Genomic DNA, 21,778 nt, shown 5'->3' on the forward strand with positions numbered 1-21,778 from the left:
CAGGATGGGAACCTGATGTGAAACAAAGTCATGGAAAGAAGATCTCTCTTTCGAAGGTTGTCACAACTACTGTCCCAGTGATTTGCTTGAAATAAAACTTTGTGGTTGAAGTAGACCTTTTAAACAAAGGAAAAAATCCACCACTCGTGGCACTAGTGCTCCAGCTGCATCCTGGGAACTGCGGTGCAGACAACCAGTGTATAAAGTCATACTGCCTTCAAATTTTCTGGTGAGGCAATGAGCTTAGAGACACTATGAGCAGTCATGAAGCAGAGGCCCATCCAGGGAAGATAAGTTAGGACACAGAACATTCGCGATCACCTGGTACTATAATATCCATGGCCTCTCCTGTGCAGGTCACATCCAACTGTAAAGAATACTGTATTCTTCACATGTCCTTCCTTCCTCGCTGGCCCCTCGAATGGGCTCTCAAATGGACAAGCAGGGACCCAGAAGACCCAGTGTGCTGGGTCTTGAGAACACTGTTGGGGGTGGGGTGCAGAGCTAAGCAGTGAAACAATGTTTAAGGCGGAGGGGGTGGTGAATGGTCCCTTCTTTGATCAACTTTTTTTAAGTACTCTTGGAATTAGGCAGCAGCTAGTCTAAGTCTCCTGATTCTACTCTTTGCTCTCAACACACTAGAAGATAAAAATTTATAATAACAATATTAATACCTGAGCTCTACTAAGGTCATTACTGTGTATTATTGCCGTGGGGAGGGGGGTGTTCATGGTAACACACCCCAGTAGTGAATTTAGGAAAATACCCCTTCACTATTGCCAGCCATAGTGGGAGAACTGTCACTCAAACTGCCCTGGGCCGGTCAAGCAGCAGGCATGATTAGGCTAGGCAAATTGGGCTCCATTGCTGACAGAGTAATTCTCAGACAGGAAAGCATAAGGATTAAAATGTTTGGAGTTGACCAGTTTGTCAACTATCTCTTGATTATGCATCTTGTCCCTCGTAAGCACAGGTTTTCGTTTATTTCCTGATTTTGTGAACTGCCCCATAGCCTCCTAATGAAATTCAATGTTTGCTTCAGTATTAATTTCCTAGGGCTGCCATAACAAAATACAACAGACTGGACGTCTCAAAACAATAGAAAGTATTCTCTCACTGGAGAATTCTGGAGGCTAGAAGTCTGAAGTCAATGCGTTGGCAGAGTTGGTCCTCTGGAAGCTCTGGGGAAAGTCTTTTCCATGCTTGTCTCCAAACTTTGGTGGTTGCTGGCGCTCGCTGACCGTGTCTGGCTTATAGATGCATTATTTAATCTGTGCCTGTCTTCACATGGCAATCTTTGTGTGTGTCCAAATTGGATTAGAGCCCACCCTAATCTAGCATAACCTCTTTTTAACGTGACAACAATGCAAGACTGTTTCTAAATAAGGCCACATGCAGAGCCTATAGGTGAACAGGAATTTTGAGGGGACAGTGTTTAACCCTATATAGTAGGCAACCAAAAAAGACTCTGATCCAGTTATGTTCCAGACCAGTGTTCTTGAGTAGGTACTATGCATTATCTGCTTTAATCCTGACAATCTTTAAGGTGGGCACCTTTATTTACCCTCATTTTAGGGGTGGAAAAATGAAGACTGAGAATTTGTTCAAGGTCAAATTGCCAGTAAGAGGCAAAGTTAAGATTCAAGGCGAGGACTATACTCAACACAAATGTGTTCTCCTAACCACTACATTATATTTCAAGCTTTGCTCTACTTGGAAATGCCTTGATATCCCAACTCCCAATCACCAGCTACAAGCTATGAAAGGAAAATCGTCCAGTTCCCAAATTGGGGTAAGGTCTCCATATCTCCCTATGGTTATTCTGCCTTCTCTGTACTACAATACTGGGTAACAACTGAAGTCAGAGAGTGTGGACAAGAACCAGGAAGAATCCTGACAGAATCAGAGAACAGCTGCCATAATTGTCTGGTCAGGAGTTCACATGGGTAGCAGTGGCAGGAAGAAATCTGCTGGGCTCTGGGTCAGATGGTCAAAGGGACAGCAACAGAAGGTATGGTTTAGAGCTGGGAGCTCTCTTGTCTGTGAGGCCCAGGCAAACAGTGAAGGCTCGGGCTTGGATGATCAGAACACCAAAAACGGTTTAGAGCTTTTGACTCAGCAAGACCCAGATGAATAAGCCTTGGATTGGATAATGGCTCAGAGCTCTCTGGTTGATATATCCTGTGAGGCTTTAGGACAAATTCAGATCTTGTTTGGGCCTCTACAGGGTGAGAAGCCATGAAAATATTAAAGTCTATTGAACTTAAGAGACTAGCCCTCATCCATCACAAAGGAAACCACCCCCACCCCACACCCCAAAAAAGAAGATTCTGTGACCAAGTTACTCCTTAGGGCGAGAGCATCAGGTCCTGGAAAAGGATACTGACAGGTGGTATCCAGTCAGAATGTCCCAAGGTAAAAATAGAATCCAAGTGCTCTGAACTTTAACCCAGGGGAAAATCATGCAGTAGAGGACAGTGTTGCTGGTGCTTCTTCACAGCTAAACCAGCATCTGAAGATTTCAGCCAACAAAGGGAGCTTCTTTTTATGATTGGTCTTACTGTTATGGGAGTAATACACTTTCCTCACAGAAATACTAGAAATAAGTGAAAAGAAAAATTATTCATTAGCATACCATCTGGAGACAACTGCTGTAAGCATTTGTATTTGTATCCTTCCAGATATTTCTCTAAATATCCTCCCCCCAAATAATGTCTAATGTGTATGGTTTTACAATCTGATTCTTTAACTTAAAAATGTATCCCAACATTTTTCCATCTCAGTAAGTATCATTCTACAATATGACTTTTCATGGCTGTATAATAATTCATGGTATGGAAGCCCCCATGGAATACTTGGTTTGTTCTAGATTGTTGCTACAATAACCAGTGCTGCCAATTTTAATGATGTTGCTAAAACCTTGCACATGATTTGTTTCCTTAGACTAAATGCCTAAAAATGTAATTACTAGGTCAAAGGCTACATTACACTTGAGGTTGTTTTTACAGGTATTACTAGCCATTCACCAAGAAACCTATAATAATTTATGCTCCATCAGCTGCAGACAAAGGAGCCCATTTTGTGCATCTTTGTTTACAATGGATTTTGTCATTTAAAAAATCTTTTAAGTTACCACTTACTCTTTCAAAACATCCACATCACTGAAAGCAAAATTCTTCCTGCCAAGGAGTATATTTGAGTCACTAGAATATTAGTCCAATTAGTCTGAAACCATTTAATTTCTGTCCTTGGACCTAACGTAGTTTTTCTACCTACTGGTGTCTCAGGAAAGAAAATAGTAAAGAACTTAAAGGAAGAGAAAAAACATACAGATTCTCCTATCTCTGCAGACACTGAAGAGGCCAGTGCTCCAGTCCCCACCAGTCTGGACAATGGCTGTGATTGCTGTCCTGCTGCTGGCTCCCCGGACAGGCTGCTTCACCACAGCCTGGGCTGGTGCACAGCTCCTGGAGAGTCAAGGATGGTGATTAACTTGGAAACAAAGATGATTCAGAAAGATACTCATCAAGCCAGGACAGAGTGATAAACAGACAAGGACCCAATGATGCCCAGTGGCTCTTGTTCCATAGCCCAAGCTGACCTTACCACTTCCCTCCCTCCTCCTCCATCATACCACCTCTTCCAATCTTTTGCCCCATTTTAATTAATGGCATTACTATTCCAAGTCCCATTACTCAAACTCAATATTCAGTCTACTACCTCAATGCTTCTCTGTGTTTCATAATAGTTAGATTCACAGATTTGGAACCAAGGGGCCTCTGTTCAAACCTCAGTGTGCCCCTTCCTGGAAGCTTGACCTTGGTTAAGCTGCTTAACCTCTCTGCTTTCTGTTTGTTCAAATTTAAGAAGAGCAAAAACTACCAACTACCATATACAGTTATTACATCAACTGAAGGACACATAATTCATTTACTGTGCCCAGAGCATGTGTAACAAGGTGACCATGAGGAAGACTATACTGCAAGGATTTTGAACCTTTATTGAAAAGACAAAGAATTAGACTAAGTGTACATCTAAATCTGGACGAGGCTACTGAAGTTGAACAGATGGTATCATTTAAGTGAATAATCTGGACCTTAGAATATATCTCGATACCATACTACTGTATGTAGGATTGTCCTAGTGCAGCCACAAAGTACAACTTTGGTTTGCTTTTGCCTGAAGGGCGCAGCTATTCTGCTCAATCATTCTGAAATAAAAAACCAGGCCCAGGGGACAGGCTTCAACAGTGAGGTGAGGAAAATATTTCCATCTCTTTCTTGGACTGAAAGTTAGTTTTGCCTGAACTCTTACCATAGAGATATATCTGGAATGAGTGCTAGAGTGAAGGATAAGCTGTTGTCTGGCCTTGGAAGGGGCAGGTCAAGAGTAGGGTAGAGGGGCTGAAAATGCATCTGAGCCTATACATAACAGGAGTTATTGTTTTGCTCTGCGCTTTTAGCAAGCTTCATTATGAGTTTGCACTTGGTCTCTGATGTGTTATGAAGAAATAAAGAGCCTGCCTCATACTTGAGAGAAAATAAAGAGACAGCAGAATTTCTTCCTGTAATAACTGTTGTTACAGGGCATGCATGCTCAGTCGCTAAATCATGGCTGACTCTTTGTGACCCCACAGACTATAGCCTGCCAGGCTCCTCTGTTTGTGAGGTTTCCCAGGCAAGAATACTGGAGTGGGCTGTCATTTCCTATTCTGGAACACAAAGACTAGAGGCCAGGAGAGAATGCTCCTGAACATCCTTAAGGCAACACTCTGGGGGCACTAGGGAAACAGCTGGGGAGTCCTTTGAGAACCTCTGATTTGGAACATTAAAGCCAATGGGATTTCATGTTATCCTAATATAGGGAACATTGTTCTTGTTATGAAGATCCACATCTCTTTTTTCATTTCACCAATATTGCCCAAGTCCACACCTCAAACCTGACAGCACATTAGCTTGTTAAAAAAAAAAAAATTCCCAAGCCCTGTTATACCCAAGCCCCAAGACCACTATACAGGACTCCAGAGATGAGGCATAGAAATCGGTATGCAAAGTTTCCAGGCAATTCCCATGTAGTCATCCTGATAACAGCTTAAAACCTGAAACAGGTGGACTTGGGAGACTTATGGTCACTGCAATGGCTTCTGAGTCTCCTACCAGGTAGATGGTGATGTCAGGGTAACAGAGATGGCAAGGAAAACAGGCTATGAGGTAGGGTGGAAGGGACAAGGGTGCGTAGAACACAGCCAGGCTATAGTACCAGTGAGACACATCAGCTGGGAAAGCCACACCAGAGTTTGGAAGAGCAAAGAAAGTTAGGAGTGACCTACCTAGCAGTGTGAAGCAGAGCTAAGAGACATCCCCACCCTTTCGTCCATTTGACATTATAGACAAGGCACAGGGCCTAGCAAGCTTTACAAGAGCCTACAGAAGTGTTTGAGACCTGGAAAAAATATATTGGCTACAAAATATAAAAACTGCAAAGTATAAATTAGTTAATGCTCAATTAAACATAAAAATCTAGTATCGTATCTATCTCATTAAGGTCAAATTTGGAATTTAGATGTAGTATTTCATTACATTTGAAAACAGTTGATGATTTTCTAATTTTGTAAAAAAAAAAAAAAAAATCCAAAAATGACTGACTGCTAGGCAGTAGCAGCCAATCATAAATTACTGAGAGCCCAATAATTTCAAAAGCAGAATTATAAAAATTCTTTCACTTACTATGCAGCAAAATAATAATAATGGGTATAACATTTGGTATGGGTGCATTTTAATATATTTGTTATGATGTGGGTTAGGGCCTATTGTTATAGACTGAATTATATCCTCCCAAATTCATATGTTGAACACCTAGCTAGCCTCCAATGTGCCCACATTTTGAGACAGGGCTTTGAGGAGACAATTAAGGTTAAATGAGAAATAGAGGTGGGATCCTGGTCCATTGGAGAAGGCAATGGCACACCACTCCAGTACTCTTGCCTGGAAAATCCCATGGACAGAGGAGGCTGGTGGGCTGCAGTCCATGAGGTCACTAATAGTTGGGTATGACTGGGTGACTTCACTTTCACTTTTCATTTTCATGCATTGGAGAAGGAAATGGCAACTCACTCCAGTGTTCTTGCCTGGAGAATCCCAGGGACAGAGGAGCCTGGTGGGCTGCCATCTATGGGGTCGCACAGAGTCGGACATGACTGAAGCGACTTAGCAGCAGTAGCAGCAGCAGCCTGGTCCATTAGGACTACTGGCTTATAAGAAAGGAAAGGCCATGTAAAAACACAATGAGAAAGCTGCAAATCAGGAAGTCTTCAGAGGACACAACCATGCTGGCAAGCTGATTTTAGACTTCCAGCCTCAAGCACTGTGAAAAGTATCTGTTCTTTGAGCTACCCAGTCTGTGGTATTTTGTTATGAAAGTCTGAGCAGGCTAAGGCCCTATGAAGATTTCAGACTGGTCCTAGAAAAACTACCTCTATATATATCTTATCTCCTCTCCTTCCATGTGGACTCTGAGGCCAGGGGGCACCTGTGCTTTCTCCCTGTATCCCCAGGCTCTAGCACACTCCTTGAAACCTAGTGGGTACACAACATTTGTTGAATTGGATAAAACTGCATTCACGTATCTCTTCTGTTATATATTGTTATTATTGTTCAGTTGCTCAGTTGCGTCCAACTCTTTGCAACCCCAAGGACTACAGCACGCCAGGTTTCCCTGTCCTTCACTATTTCCCAGAGTTTGCTTAAATTTCATGTCCATTCAGTCAGTGATGCTATTTAACCATCTCATCCTGTCATCCCCTTCTCCTCTTGCCTTCAGTCTTTCTCAGCATCAGGGTCTTTTTCAATGAGTTGGCTTTTCACATCAGGTGGCCAAAGTATTGGAGCTTCAGCTTCAGCATCAGTCCTTCCAATGAATATTCAGGGTTGATTTCCTTTAGGCCTGACTGGTTTGATCTCCTTGCAATCCAAAGGACTCTCAAAGGTCTTCTCCAACATCACAGTTCAAAAACATCAATTCTTCGGCCTTCAACCTGCTTTATGGTCCAACTCTTGCATCTGTACGTGACTACTGGAAAAAACACAGCTTTGACTAGATGGGCCTTTGTTGGCAAACTAATGACTGCTTTTTAATATGCTGTCTAGGTTTGTCCTAACTTTCCTTCCAAAGGAGTAAGCGTCTTTTAACATCATGGCTGCAGTCACTGTCCACAGTGAAGAAAAGAAAATCTATCACTGCTTCTACTTTTTCCCCTTCTATTTGCCCTAAAGTGATGGGACTGGATGCCATGATCTTAGTTTTTTGAATGTTGAGTTATAAACCAGCCTTTTCACTCTCCTCTTTCACCTTCAACAAGTTATATCTCTTATGAGTCTCCTCCTCAAATATAGCTATAAATTTTGTAACCATAACTGTGTTTCATTCTCTAGTAAAGGCACAACTCTCAGGTATGAACTGATTACATAAAAACATCAAGTTTTTATTGAGAGTAGCCTAAAAGCTTCTTACATGCCTCCACACAACCCAGTGCATTTACCTCTTAACGTAATCCCTCCAAGTTGGGACTTCCACTATTACACTAAGAATTTACAATGATTTTAGTAAAGGAATTTCTTAGAGCTGAGCCCTAGATTAGATTTTCCCCAGAAATGTACTTATAGCTTGGAGCCCTAGAAGGGAATTTTCTGCTTCTACCTCAGCATTATATGTGTAACACCTCATTACGGCAAGGAAGCCTCTCCTCTATTCCAAATCAAATAACTGAGATAGCTTTTCCTTGGTGGGGGGAAAAAAAAGTTGGTTTTTGTTTGTATGTGTTTGCTTAATTTTGAACTCAGGAACTGTATTATTTTCTTCCCTTGGATAATTCTGAATCTTTGGCCATTTTTATGTTTGAATTGACATGCATTAACTAAAACATTTCAAGATAATAGCTCATGTGTCAAAATTAAAATAAACATAGCTACTCTTAACTGAGCATCTGCTATGTGCCAGTTACTTCGTAGTTCCTTTAAAAATTGAATAGCTATTCAGGGGCTGCTACAGGTATTAAACTAAAGTAGTTATTGTAGCTTCCTGCACAGATTTTGGACACTACTGAAGTGAAAAAGTTGACTTAAGACTCAACATTCAGAAAACTAAGATCATGGTACCTAGTCCCATCACTTCAAGGCAAATAGATGGGGAAAACAGTGGAAACAGTGGCTGACTTTATTTTTCTGGGGTCCAAAATCACTGCAGTCAGTGATTGCAGCCATGAAATTAAAAGATGCTTGCTCCTTGGAAAAAAAGTTATGATCAACCTAGACAGCATATTAAAAAGCAGACATTACTTTGCCAACAAAGGTCCGTCTAGTCAAGGCTATGGTTTTTCCAGTAGTCGTGTATGGATGTGAGAGTTGGACTATAAAGAAAGCTTAGTGCCGAAGAATTGATGTTTTTGAACTGTGGTGTTGGAGAAGACTCTTGAGAGTCCCTTGGACTGCAAGGAGATCCAACCAGTCCATCCTAAAGGAAATCAGTCCTGAATATTCATTGGAAAGACTGATGCTGAAGCTGAAACTCCAATACTTTGGCCACCTGATGCAAAGAGTTGACTCATTTGAAAAGACCCTGATGCTGGGAAAGACTGATGACAGGAGGAGAAGGGGACGACAGAGGATGACGTGGTTGGATGGCATCACCGACTCAATGGACATGAGTTTGAGTAAACTGGGAATTGGTGATGAACAGGGAGGCCTAGCATGCTGCAGTCCCTGGGGTCACAAAGAGTCAGACATAACTGAGCGACTGAACTGAACTGAACTGCACAGATTTTGGGCTTCCCCAGTGGCTCAGTGGGGGCTTCCTAGGTGGCACTAGCGGTAAAGAACCCACCTGCCAATGGAAGAGACACAGGAGACAAGGGTTAGATCCCTGGGTAGGGAAGATCCCCTGGAGGAGGACATGGCAACCCATTCCAGTATTCTTGCCTGAGGAGCCTGATGGGCTATGGTCCATAGGGTCTCAAAGAGCTGGACGCGACTGAGCACACACACACACAATGGCTCAGCAGGTAAAGAACCCGCCAGCCAATGCAAAAGACACAGGAGACATGGGTTCAGATCCTGGGTAAGGAAGATCCTCTGGAGGAGGGCATGGCAATCCCCTCTGCTATTCTTGCCTGGAGAATCCCATGGACTGAGGAGCCTGGAGGGCCACAGTCCAAAGGTTTGCAAAGAACTGGACATGACTAAGCACACATGCATGCACAGCTTTTAACTCTGTATATTACTCTATATTCTATAGGTAGAATCTTATACTACCATTAAGAGGAATGAGTTTGGAAGCAGTGGGTAAAGCTGATGGTCATAGAGTTTCTCAACCTGAGCAGCTAACCGTTTGCTATCAAATCCAGCAACTTCTTCAACTAGTGCAAAGGGGACAGAGCTTAGATTTAGACACACTGAAGTCCAATGTGGCTCAGCTGCATCCTAGTTGTTTGACCTTGGAAAACACGAACTGCCCCAGCCCTTAGCTCTGGTCTCCTCTTGCATAAAACTGGATTTAAAATATCCTACTTACATAGTTGCACTAAGGATTAAACACCAGGTACTTGGCATATGGTAGATAGCAGCTACTGTTATTATTTAAATTAAGGATCTTGCATGTATGTACTGTTTTCTGAGAAACTAGTAACAGAGGAAGCAGACCTGGGGCAGTTTCTCAGTGGTCACATATGCTACCCAAATACCTCAAAATTCAATCAGGGGGACTAATCATTCCAGTTTGCCTTGGCCTAAAGGTTTTGCCTTGGCCTAAAGGTTTTCCCAGGATGGACAGTCCCAGGCAGACCAAGAAGGTTGGTCACCGAAAGGGAAGAAGCAGAGAGGGGCTTCAACTGGTGGAAGGCAGGAAGCTGACTCCAGTCATTCTCGTTATCAGCTCCTAATAAGTGAGTGCTGAGAGCTGGATGACATACACAGCCTTTCCCCATTTCACCCTCACTCTAACCTTCACCTCTTCGGGCAGCTAAACACACTCCCCATTGCATGTCCCCACACATCTGATGCTTTGACTGGGGGCGGGGGGTGGGTGGTGTTCATGTCACCATCTGCCTTACTGAGACTTGCAGCACTAAGAATTTACTCTGCCTTCACTGAGGCCTCCTTGATTATTTCAAACTCTTAACTAAAGTCAAGACTCTTGAGTTTTTATTTCAAAAGGGTGGAGATTACTGGCAGCCACCAGAAATAAAGTTTCACTTGATCAGTGTTCATCATTTTAAGTTAAGAACAGACGGACACCCTTTCATCCAAGTCAGCTCTTCTCTTTTCACCAGCCAAGCAAGGCCAGGAAGAACTAGTCAGTTGCCCCCGTTTCAAGTACACATGGGAAATGATAGCAGCTACTTTCTTCCTGAGCCCAGTTTTCTTTTTCCTGGCTCCTTATAAGAACAGATTGATTTGATATTCCAACCAAAGAGCGAAAGTTGGGGGTAAAATCACCCTACTTCGTACCTCAGGTTGGAGATAAAATGTTGTTCATCTTCAGATGACATGAGTGAAAGCAACAGAGGTGCATGTGTGTTGAGAAAGGAAACATCCTCAGGAAATTTAGAGAAGCAATTTCCAAACCAATCCATAGTTAACAGGTATTTTCTTGTCACTTGGGATATCCTTTTTCCCTTCAACAATAAGCTGACTGATTCTAAACTTAGGTTCAATTCAAAATGAAACACCTAAAGAATGTTGCCTTGATATTCTGGAACCTGAGGTCATAGCAGTGTAACTGACAGACATCTTATTTCTTTAAAGACAGGTACACACCTAACCGTGGGCAAGGCCATCTTACTAACATGAAAGGAGATACTGCTGAAGATATAGTGTAAGTTAAATTAAAAGAAAACTTCTCTTTGGCGGAAAAATCCCTTTAAGAGTTAATTCTAGCAAACATTTATCTAGCTAAGCATCACTTGACCTTTCCTTAAGGGGACTCAGAAGCTACATATTTCAGCCATGCCTTGTAGCTGAGAAGTGATAGGGAGGGGCCTCTCATCACCCCCAAGGCTGCTGGTCCAATTCAGCAAGAAGACATGAGTCCCAGAACCTGAGAACAGAGACAGAAGGTATTTAAGCCCAGAGATCATGCTTGAAACCACCTAATAAAAGATGGTTTTCTAAAGTTTAAGCTATGCTAAGTTGTCCCAAGCCTCTAAGGATTTTCACAATTTCTAGAAGTCTCCTACTCTTTGATTACAGGACTTCTTGATTACAGATGGACTTCTTTGATTACAGCAGGAGAATGGTACTGCCTCTTCCCTATGTGGCCAAATGGAATCTAGTGAACAAGGCAGGGCTTGGCTGGTGATTGCCTCCCTACTGCTCTGCATCTTCAGGGTCTTAGGAGCCTCTGAAGCATACCTTATAGAGACATGGACACCAGAAACAATAGAAAAATGTTCCTAGAGAAGAAAAATTCAAGAAAATTGCACATTGAGGGGAAAGGTCTGCAATCACAATTCAGTGTTACACTAGAAAGACAACAGCAGCCAACTACACTGTACATTCCTCTCATCAGAACCATAAAGAATGACTGTTTAGGGTTCTGAACTTCAAAGCATTTACACGAACACGGTTGTTAGCAAAAGCCTATATAATCCCTCCCAATCAAGATCCTTCAGATATAGCTTCATGACTGCCTTCATTCACTAGGTCCGGGCGGCTCTCATTGTCTTGTTAACTCTAAGGATGAATCCTACATGAAAGACAGCCATGTTGCTCACCACTCTATTTCAAGTGCTTAACACAGTGTCCGAAACAATATTAATAAGCACTCCATAATTTGTTGAATAAATGTGCTATCTATGAAAATTCAAGGTTATAACAGAAATTAAGAAGTGAGTACTAGCATTGCAAAAAGATTTAGAATAAGATTCCTTTGAAGAATGAACAACATAAGCTAATTCCATATTTTAAAATTTAATTTGTCCCAGCTTCTCTCATCAAACATCTATTGTACAGGGCTTTCCTGGTGGCTCAGTTGGTAAAGAATCTGCCTACAGTGTGGAAGATCTGGGTTCGGATTGCTGGGTTGGGAAGATTCTCTGGAGAAGGGCATGGCAACCAACTCCAATATTCTGGCCTGGAGAATCCCCATAGACAGAGGAGCCTGGTGGGCTGCAGTTCATGGGGTTGCAAAGAGTTGGACACGACTGAGTGACTGAGCACAGCACAGCATTTGTTGAATAAAGTGACCAATCCACATGCCACACAGCTCTTTCACCTAAAAAATAAATGAAAAAGAGAAAGAAGAAAAAAGAATGTTCTTCTTTATAGAAGAATGACAACTATTTATGGAAAAGAAATGATAGCTGAAACCCAGTCCCCTAAAACAGAGTTCCCTTGCTGAGTTCATGAATTACCACGCTATAAAAAGACCTTTTTTTCCTTGTTCAGCCCCTCTTCCCCTCAGGATTAAGGAGTATCAAAGAAGGGGGGAACTGAAATTGAGCAGGATATTGCAGGGGCCTCTCAGGTACAGAAATCCCTCCATGTTCCCTGTTTTTTATTTGCAGTAAATGCCTTTAGGCTCCTAGGCCTTCCCACTAAGTAACTAAGGCAATTACTAATTAGGAAGTGAGGGAATGCAAAAACAAAGGAAAAGCAAACAGTTCAGTGAGAAAACAGAGGCCTAGCTCCTCAAAGGATATACCTGACAATCTGATGCATATCTTTGAGTTTTTCTGTGGAAGCTAAGCCCCCTCCTCCACCAACCTGGTAGAAGATGGTGATTATCTGCTAATCATAAGCATAGAAACCTGAAACTAGCTGGAATGAGAAAGCTGAAGAGTAAGATTCCCCAAACATTAGCCTGTTATTTCGCCATCAACCAATCAGAAGAAACTGAAGGAGCTACAACCCTCACCCCAAATGTTGTCTTTAAAAACTCTTACTTAAAAGCCATCAGAGTTCCGGTCTTTTGAGCACAAGCTGCCCGTTCATTATCCCTGCTTGTGTGTTAATCACATGGTCACATCCGACTCTTTGTGACCCCATGGACTGTAGCCCACCAGGCTCCTCTGTCCATGGGATCCTCTAGGCAAGAATACTGGAGTGGGTTGCCACTCCTTTCGCCAGGGGATCTTCCTGACCCAGGGGTCGAACCTGGGTCTCCTGCACTGCAGGCACATTCTTTAGCATCTGAGCCAGCAGGGAAGCCCATTAACCCTGCTTGGCACCCCACAAATAAATGCTGTACTTCCCTTCACCACAACCCAGTGTCAGTAAATTGGCTTTGCTGCACAGCAGACAAGCAAACCCAAGTTTGGTTTGGTAATATTTTGGCATTAGAAAATCACCATTTTTCACAGTCTCCAACATAATGTATTCAGGAAAGCACTGGGGTAATAAAACCATGAGACAAAAAATTGAGAATAGGATATTCCCAAGATGCCAAATCATCACTCCACAGATTTGCATTTGTAAAAGAAATAACCAATCTTAACTCTGGAGAAATACTCAAAATGTATCTTTAAAACAAAAATTCTGAAAGTGATTTTAAAAATACATACTTTTATAATGAAAAGTTCTGCAAGTGATCAAAATCAAAATGTATCTTTAAAATGAAGGGTTTAAGAAATTATAAAATTTAGCATCACTAAGAGTGGGACAACAGGAAGTAATGTTTAACCTCAACCTCATTATCTACAGACCATGCTGTCCAACAGAAGTAAAATGCAAGTCACATATGCAATTTAAAGTTTCCCAGTAGCCCTTTTTTAAAAAGTAAAACAAAATCAATGACATTAACTTTAATATATTTTATTTAATCCAATTTATTCAAAATATTATGTCAGCATATAATCAACATAAAAGAAATTATTATTGAGGTATTCTATGTTCTCTTTGTCACAGTAAGTCTTTGAAATCTGAAGTGTATTCTCTGCTTTTACCTCACGGCTCAATTCAGACTACTCACGTTTCAAGTCCTCTATAGACACATGATTGGACGGCACAGTTCTAGACCTAACTCCAGTATAAGGCAAACAAGGGATACAACAAACTACCACTGACTTCTCCACAGCGAAAGACATGAAGCACTCCTCTGTCACATTCCTCAAGCCCGTACTTAGGAGCAAGGATCATGTCCTATCCTGTTTGTTTTTCAAGTGTGCAAGGTTTTTCCTCCCTACCTTAAAACCAAATAAGTTCTAAGGAGAGCAGTGAGCAATTAGAAAACTTAATTGATGCTACAAATCTTGGGTGGTAACTGAGTATTCTCTAAGACAGATGTGAAGTAATGTCCAAAGAAAGTGAGAGAGAACAGCAGAACAAAGTATCAGCTAATTCTGAGAACCAGGCACATAGATAACTAGTAAACAGTCATTAGAATGACTAAGTGAATGAATTTCTCAAGAGAAAAGCAGACACAACTACCACAAACTGTAAAAGACATGAAGGAACATGTCATCTTATTCCCACCTCAAAAATTTGCAATGATTCTTGAGGTAATTAAATCAACTTCGAATATCTGCCTAGAATCCAACAATCATTATAAGGCCCAACTTACTGCTAACTTATCTATTTCCAATTTCTCTCTCATTCTGCCAAGATAAACATTCCATTCCTGGCATCATCTCCCAAACAAGCCATGCATTTGCTTTCACCTCCAAGCAGTCATCCACACATCGTTCTAAAAGCTAGAAACACAGCTCTGCTCTCTCCTAGCTGCTGCTACTGCTGCTGCTGCTAAGTCGATTCAGTCATGTCCGACTGTGCGACCCCATAGACGGCAGCCCATCAGGCTCCCCCGTCCCTGGGATTTTCCAGGCAAGAACACTGGAGTGGGTTGCCAGTTCCTTCAACGCGTTAAAGTGAAAAGTGAAAGTGAAGTCGCTTAGTCATGTCCAACTCTTCACCACCCCATGGACTGCAGCCTACCAGGCTCTTCCGCCCATGGGGTTTTCCAGTCAAGAGTACTGGAGTGGGGTGCCATTGCCTTCTCCCTCCTAGCTGCTACTCCAATCCTAATCACCCTTCATGTCCCATCTCATCTGCGAAGTCTTATCTGACTCGAATCCAACAAACTTTTCCCTCTTCTGACCTAACAGCCCTGACATCGCTGGCCTTGGTCAAATGCATTCTTGTCTCTCATGCCTGCATTCCTTGTCTAATACGTGTGCTGCAACGGACTGGAGACATGGAGGCCAGGACTCTAACTCAGCTCTGCCACTGGTGTATGGGATATGGACAGGTCACTTGCTCTCCTGAGGCCTGTTCTTCATGCGGCATCTTTTCTATTCCTAGAACACACTGCATGCCCCTGCCTCAGAGCTTTCACACCTGCTGTACCCTCTGCCTAATATGTTTTGCCCAGATTATCTGCTAACAAAACTATATACACATTTACTCTTGAATGTACAAGCTCACTTCTATAACACTTCTATAAATTTATTAAGATACACTTCCACAAATACAAAACTACATATCCACAAAGTTTGCCACTATATAATTCTATACAGATTCTATAAAACATCAGAAATGTATAAACAACCTAAATGCCCATCCATAAGAGACTAGTTGAACGAATTATGGTACACCTTTATAATACTACAACACAGAGGAAAGAAGAGGAGGGACAGAAGGGGACAAAGGAAGAAAAGGAGGAGGACAAAGAAAGAAAGAGATCTCCATGAACTAAAATAGAAAGATATTTACATATATATTAATCAAAAATAAAGTTGTTAAAAAAGCAAGGTATAAAACAATTATAATATTGACTTTTTAATGATAAAAGAGTAAGTACATAAAAATAAACATTTGCTTGCTTTTGGATAAAGAAACACAGGAAAGATATCTAGAAACTAATGAAACGGTTAGCTACAGAATATGGGAAGGTTGTGCAAAAAGTAAAAATTCTCTGAATGGATGTAATTTTGACTTCTGAACAGTGTTAAGTATTTTAATTACTCAAAAAATAAATAGAAAGGGAAAAAACACAGCATAAAATTGAATGAAAATAGAAACAAATGACTGTATTAAAACCACAAATGAAAAGGAATTCGAAATTCAGGTAACATCTGAACTTTGTCTATATGCTTTGTCTATACGTTTTAGTGTGAAACATTTTAAGGACATAAAGAAGTGCAAAATTTTTCAAAAAAAAATCTATATTGAACTCTACTTAGTAAACTTGTTGTTCATAGTAGCCTTGGATTGGTAATTTCAAAATTATTAACAGACCAAATGAGTAAATATACTGAGGTTCTTGGGAACCAGAGTTCTCACTCTGTGAGAAGAAACATACAAATATTTTCAGGAAGAAGGCAAGGAAGAATTGTGGCATTAGATAAAATTATGATTTTAAAAATATGTATACATATATTTCTTAGCTCTGACCACTGGAAAGGCCTAAAAAAAAAAAAACTTAGGAGCAATGAGCACACAAAACACCCAGATCTTGATTTCTTAATACCATTCTCCATTAAAATGAAGCAGGGCTCCCAGGAGAAAAAAACTGATTCCTGCTATGGGACAGGACAATACAAGGTGAGCTGGAAACTTCTTGTACCAGTAAGCAAAGAAATGTTCCAAGACTGATGAGGAGACAGCAAAAGGACATAGGAACCAGCTTGAAGGGGCTCCCATTGGGTAACAACTCAGCAAAATTTGGGCAGTCAAAGCATAACGATAGTAATAGGTTATGGCATATATGAAAAAAAAAAATCCATCAGTCCATAGTGGTTTGTAAAGAATGAAGAAAGACAAAAATTGGAAACAAAGGGGAAATCTCTTCTTTACAGAAGAACGATACCTAATAAATGGAGAAAAAAAAAATCGTAAAATTAAGAACTCTCATACCAGTGTAGTTACTGGCAGAAAAATGATCCATGAGTGCTACCATTTCCTGAAAGTTTGCCAGCAAACAGGATATTCACATAAGTTTTAAAATATCACCTTATAGGCTATTTATTAATTATAAATGGGAAAGATCACTTTTTCAGTTGAGAAATCTAAAGATGCTACTTTAATCAATGATCAAACTTAGCATCATCAGTAATAGGAATATGCCAACAATATATGAATCCAGCAATCATGAATACATTATGCAATGGGAAATATCACTCATGTAGTGCTCTTGTCAAGACTTAAATCTGAATTCAACCAGGAGAAAACAGACAAATCTAGATTGTGAGGCAAACTTAATAACAACTGGCATAGAGTCCCATCAAAAATTTTACTGTGAGGAAAGACTAAAAAAGAAAAGCTGAGAAACTGCTGTAGTGTGCAGGAGACCAAGAGACATGAACACAAAATGTAATGCTTAATCTCTGGATAGATGCTGAAAAAAATTTATTGATGAGATATTTTGGAAATTTTATTACTTCATGTATTAGGAATGCTTATTACCTAATATTGCTAAACTATACTGTGCATATAAAATACATGTCCAATGTTACATTTCTTGGGCAAGATATGTGTATACTGTGTTTTATACAGGAAAATGTCCTAGTTCTTAGGGGTTCCATGCTAAAGTATTAAAAAATGAATTGTCATGGTTTCTGCAACTTACTGTCAAATGGCTCAAAATTTTTAAAAAGTATATTCTAAGTACAAGGTGGTATCATGGATAGGATCCTATATTAGCAAAAAGACATTAGTGGAAAAACTGGTAAAGTCCTAATGAAGCCTTTAGTTAATAGCGGTGTACCAATATTACTTACTTGCAACAACTGAATCAAGGCTACATAAAATGTTAACATTAGGGGAAACTAATAAAGGGTGTACTGGAACTTTCCATACATTGCTGCAGCTGCTGCTGCTAAGTCGTTTCAGTCGTGTCCGACTCTGCGCGACCATAGATGGCAGCCCACTAAGCTCCTGTGTCCCTGGGATTCTCCAGGCAAGAATACTGGAGTGGGTTGCCATTTCCTTCTCCAGTGCATGAAAGTGAAAAGTGAAAGTCAAGTCGCTCAGTCGTGCCCGACTCTAAGCGACCCCATGGACTGCAGCCTACCAGACTCTTCTGTCCATGGGATTTTCCAGGCAAGAATAATGAAGTGGGGTGCCATCGCCTTCTCCATTCCATACATTAGATCCAACTTTTCTATAAAGCTAAAACTATCCCAAAATAAAATTTTTAAAATGTATGTTTAAAGAGAGAGCACAAATGAAACAAAATGTTAAAAATTGATAAATCTCAGTGATGGGTGTTTACTGGCTGATTACTTTAACTTTTAGATAGGTTTAAAATTTGGCAAAATAAAATTTAAAAAGAACACAAAGCTATGGAAGGTTAAAAGTAAATGGATAGAAAAAGATATTCTATATGAACACTAACCAAAAGAAGACTGTTATTCAGTTTTCTGAATAACATCAGAAGCATCATAATATATATAAAACAAAAACTGTTTTATATAGATCAAAATATTATATATAGCATCAAACACAGCATAAAATATTATATATAAAACAAAAGTTGTCTGAACTAGAAGAGAAATGTATTAATCCGGGGTCATGAGATTTAGTACATCTCCAAAATGGAGAGTACACTAAGAAAACAGAAGAGTAGGATACAGATTTGGACAATTCAATCTGCATCTATGACCTAATGCACGTATGCAGAACTCCACAACTGCAGAATAAACATTCTTTAAAATCTCACATGTAACATGTATAAAGACTGTTCATACACTGGGCCATAAGTTTGTCTTTAAGGGTGGAGGCTTCTGAGGTGCTGACATTGTGCTATTCCTTGATTGTGAGGTGATTACATAGGTTTTTCCTTTGTTGATGAATTCTGTTTCATTGTTCATTTAGGAAGGTAACTACCTCCTATGATATTAATACAATAAGCCCAAAGCAACTTGTTTTTCCCTCAGTATTTCAATTAATTGCTGTTTTTTTCAGCTGCACATCAAATAAAATAATAGGCTTACATTTAGAGGCTTCCTTATACAAAACTTACATATCTTTAAACACAAAAAAAACATATTCAGTCTAGCAAGACATCTATTCTAGGAGAGAGATATTAGAATTGAGACTGAGGGAACAGAGAATCCATGAATCCCAACTCACCTGTAATCCAAGGAAGTACAGGTTCATAGGCTCATTTATTAAAACAGGCACAATCACTCACAATAGTATAATTATTTTCCTTTCTTTTTCTTTTTCTTTTTTTGACCAAGCACATTTCATTTAATTTGCCAAGTTACACCTAAGTAGCCTTTGTTTAGGCCTTAGGAAGGATTACTTACTTTGATTTAGGGAGTAACTACAGCTATGCAGATTGAGGGAGCAACAAAAGAATCTAATGGAAGGCAAATGAATTAGCTGCCCCAAAAGAACCAAACAAATATGACATCATTATCAGCCATAGTAATCCTATTAGTCCTAAGTCAATTATTATTACTACTACTATACCCTGATATAGTTGTATAGTAGTATTCAGTACCAATCATTGAAGGTCAGCAGCAGCAGCAGCATTTCAGAAGGTTTACCACTTGCCAGGCACTATGCTATTAATATATATGTAAGATTTTCCTCGATTGTTTCCTCTGAGTATCTCACAATAAGCCTAGAAAGTAGGTACATTATTAGTTTCATTTTATAAATGAAGAAATGGGTTGAGTAACTGGCCAAAAGCACACAAGTAGCAAATGGAAGAAATGGAAATCTAACTTAGCTAGTCTGACCTCAGAGCATGTAATCTTATCTACTCTACTATGCTGCCGGCTCCTAGCAGATAAACAATGATATGTACTTGATGATCTCTAAAGGATCGTTCAGTTCTAACATTCTATGATTTGTCTTAATGAATCTGTAATAAAGCATTCAACTAGGCCCTGTAATCTCAAATCGTATGAAGCAAACTAAGGAAGCGCAATAAAATCTCTTCATATGACCTGAAAGTTAGAGTTCAGGTTTCCTAGGATTATCAGAATTGGTCTTTCTCCACATGAAATCCTTCAAGAAATGCAATTGTTTTCTTGCTATCAGTCAATATCTAATATTTTCTCCTCATATGAAAAGAGATGACACAGACAATATCTAAAGACATTCCAGAAAGAATAAAAAAAATAAATATGCAATACTGTTGGCTTGATCTTTAAACACAACTGGACTAAAGGTAAATCTGATAAATGCAGATTTCTGAGGGCGGAAAAAATTCTCTTCTTTAAAACACCTAAATTTAATATAATCAAATAACTATTTATAAATTATCAATACTAGCCTTGAAAAAATACTGTTGGTGGCTAACTGAATATATCAAAGCTAAAAGAAATTATTTTAAGACCTATTTGTTCTTTATACAAAATACTGAGTGATCACAATCAAATCAAAATATTCTCATTTGTTCTTTTAAAATCATCATCAGAGTTCTTTTTAAAAAGGAAAACTGATTATCTAATTACTCTTCTTAAAAAAGAAAAACAGCTAACTCCATAACGGATGTAATAAAAAAGTTGCTAGCTACTCCTTACCCCTCATAAATAACATGAAGTACAGCTCATACAAGAAGCATACTGACACTTTTGCATTAACCTGAAGTACTCACAGCTTCTGGGAAACAGCAAACATCTGTTAAAAAACAAAAACAAAAAACAAAGTATGGTACAAACTATTTCTATTTGAGGCCTCAATAAGGAAAAAAAATTTATTAGGTCCAGGAATTGAAGAAAACTTGGTATAGTTACAAGTACATGCAGAATTTGGTGGTCAGAAATTAAATCTATTTAGGTCCAGCCTAAGGTTCTCAGAGCCTACCTATAGGCACAATCATAGCAGTAATATCCTCAAAAACCAGGGTAAATCTCCTGTGCCTTTGTTTAATGAACTAAATAGATCATTGTATCACCAATATCTGCCCGTAGCCCATTTTCAGTAAGATGAATTTTCTTGTTCATGAGATCCACGTGGAAAACAGCATGCTCAGAAATGGGGGTCTTTTCAGCGTGCTCTTTTCCCAGGACAGGAACTCGCCGAGGCCCCAACACTGGATCGTCAAATCTCATCAGTTTCACTTTGGAAAGGTCTACAGCAAAATAAAGTAGCAATACGAACATTTAATTACAGTCACCGGCTCAAACCCATGCCTGAGTCTCATAATTCATGTTTTAAACACACTCATTATATCTTAAAAAATATTTTCATCAGGTTATTAAACAGGACCCAAACTCAGAAAGCAAAGATAAATCTAATAAATCTTCATCCTCTGTCGGCTTTTACCCAGATCAAAAACTGGCAGAACTTCTGTATAACACATCTGGAATTATAAACCAAGGGGAGGGATTGAGTATATTTTTGAGCATTATCCTACATGCTCTCTCAAATCACTTTTAATACACTTCAATTAACCATTTTTCAGAACATTAAAAAACCTAAAAGTTTTTTGTTTTCCTTTTCTTATCTTGCTTCTTAGAATATTTAAAAGGGCAAGAACTGTAGCTTTCTTTTGGAAGATAATTTTGGAAAAAGAATTACTACTCTAAGAAACAGCATTACCAGATTCTTGTTTTGCTTAAATGATGAAAAGTGTATTAACAAGCTGATGAGAGACAACGAAAGGAGAAGAACACGGGGAAAGGGCACAGACTTTAGAATTTTGAGCTTCTGGATGAGCTCCAACCCTCCCCTGCTTGAGATTTTCCTGATCTGCTCTTGTGCAAGCTGATAAGACAGCTCCTGGCAAAGAAAGCGCTTGTCCCTTGAACAAATTTATGATGCAACAATCCTGCCAACAACTGAGCCCAAAAGAAATGTATTTATTTCAGCAATTCTGAGACTTTTCAACATCA

General features: G+C 39.8%; 2 protein-coding genes across 3 annotated transcripts in view; both read right to left on the reverse strand.

The window, feature by feature from the left end:
* The window catches only part of PLAC8L1 (PLAC8 like 1), a 32,064-nt gene extending 11,584 nt beyond the window's left edge, over positions 1-20,480 (reverse strand). Inside the window, exons 1-2 of the mRNA XM_019965170.2 lie at positions 10,500-20,480; positions 3,331-3,467 (exon numbers count right to left, since the gene is read on the reverse strand). Of these exons, the coding sequence (XP_019820729.1) occupies positions 3,331-3,467; positions 10,500-10,624 (262 nt within the window). The 5' untranslated portion in view covers positions 10,625-20,480. The remainder of the gene's footprint in view (positions 1-3,330; positions 3,468-10,499) is intronic.
* Positions 20,481-20,623: 143 nt separating this feature from the next.
* LARS1 (leucyl-tRNA synthetase 1) overlaps positions 20,624-21,778 on the reverse strand; it is a 70,543-nt gene continuing 69,388 nt past the window's right edge. For both annotated transcript variants that reach the window (XM_070793742.1, XM_070793741.1), the window contains one exon: positions 20,624-21,015. In XM_070793742.1, coding sequence (XP_070649843.1) covers positions 21,001-21,015 — 15 coding nt within the window. In that variant the 3' untranslated portion in view covers positions 20,624-21,000. The remainder of the gene's footprint in view (positions 21,016-21,778) is intronic.

Source organism: Bos indicus, chromosome 7 (assembly GCF_029378745.1).
Source record: "Bos indicus isolate NIAB-ARS_2022 breed Sahiwal x Tharparkar chromosome 7, NIAB-ARS_B.indTharparkar_mat_pri_1.0, whole genome shotgun sequence".
Lineage (NCBI taxonomy): Eukaryota > Metazoa > Chordata > Mammalia > Artiodactyla > Bovidae > Bos > Bos indicus.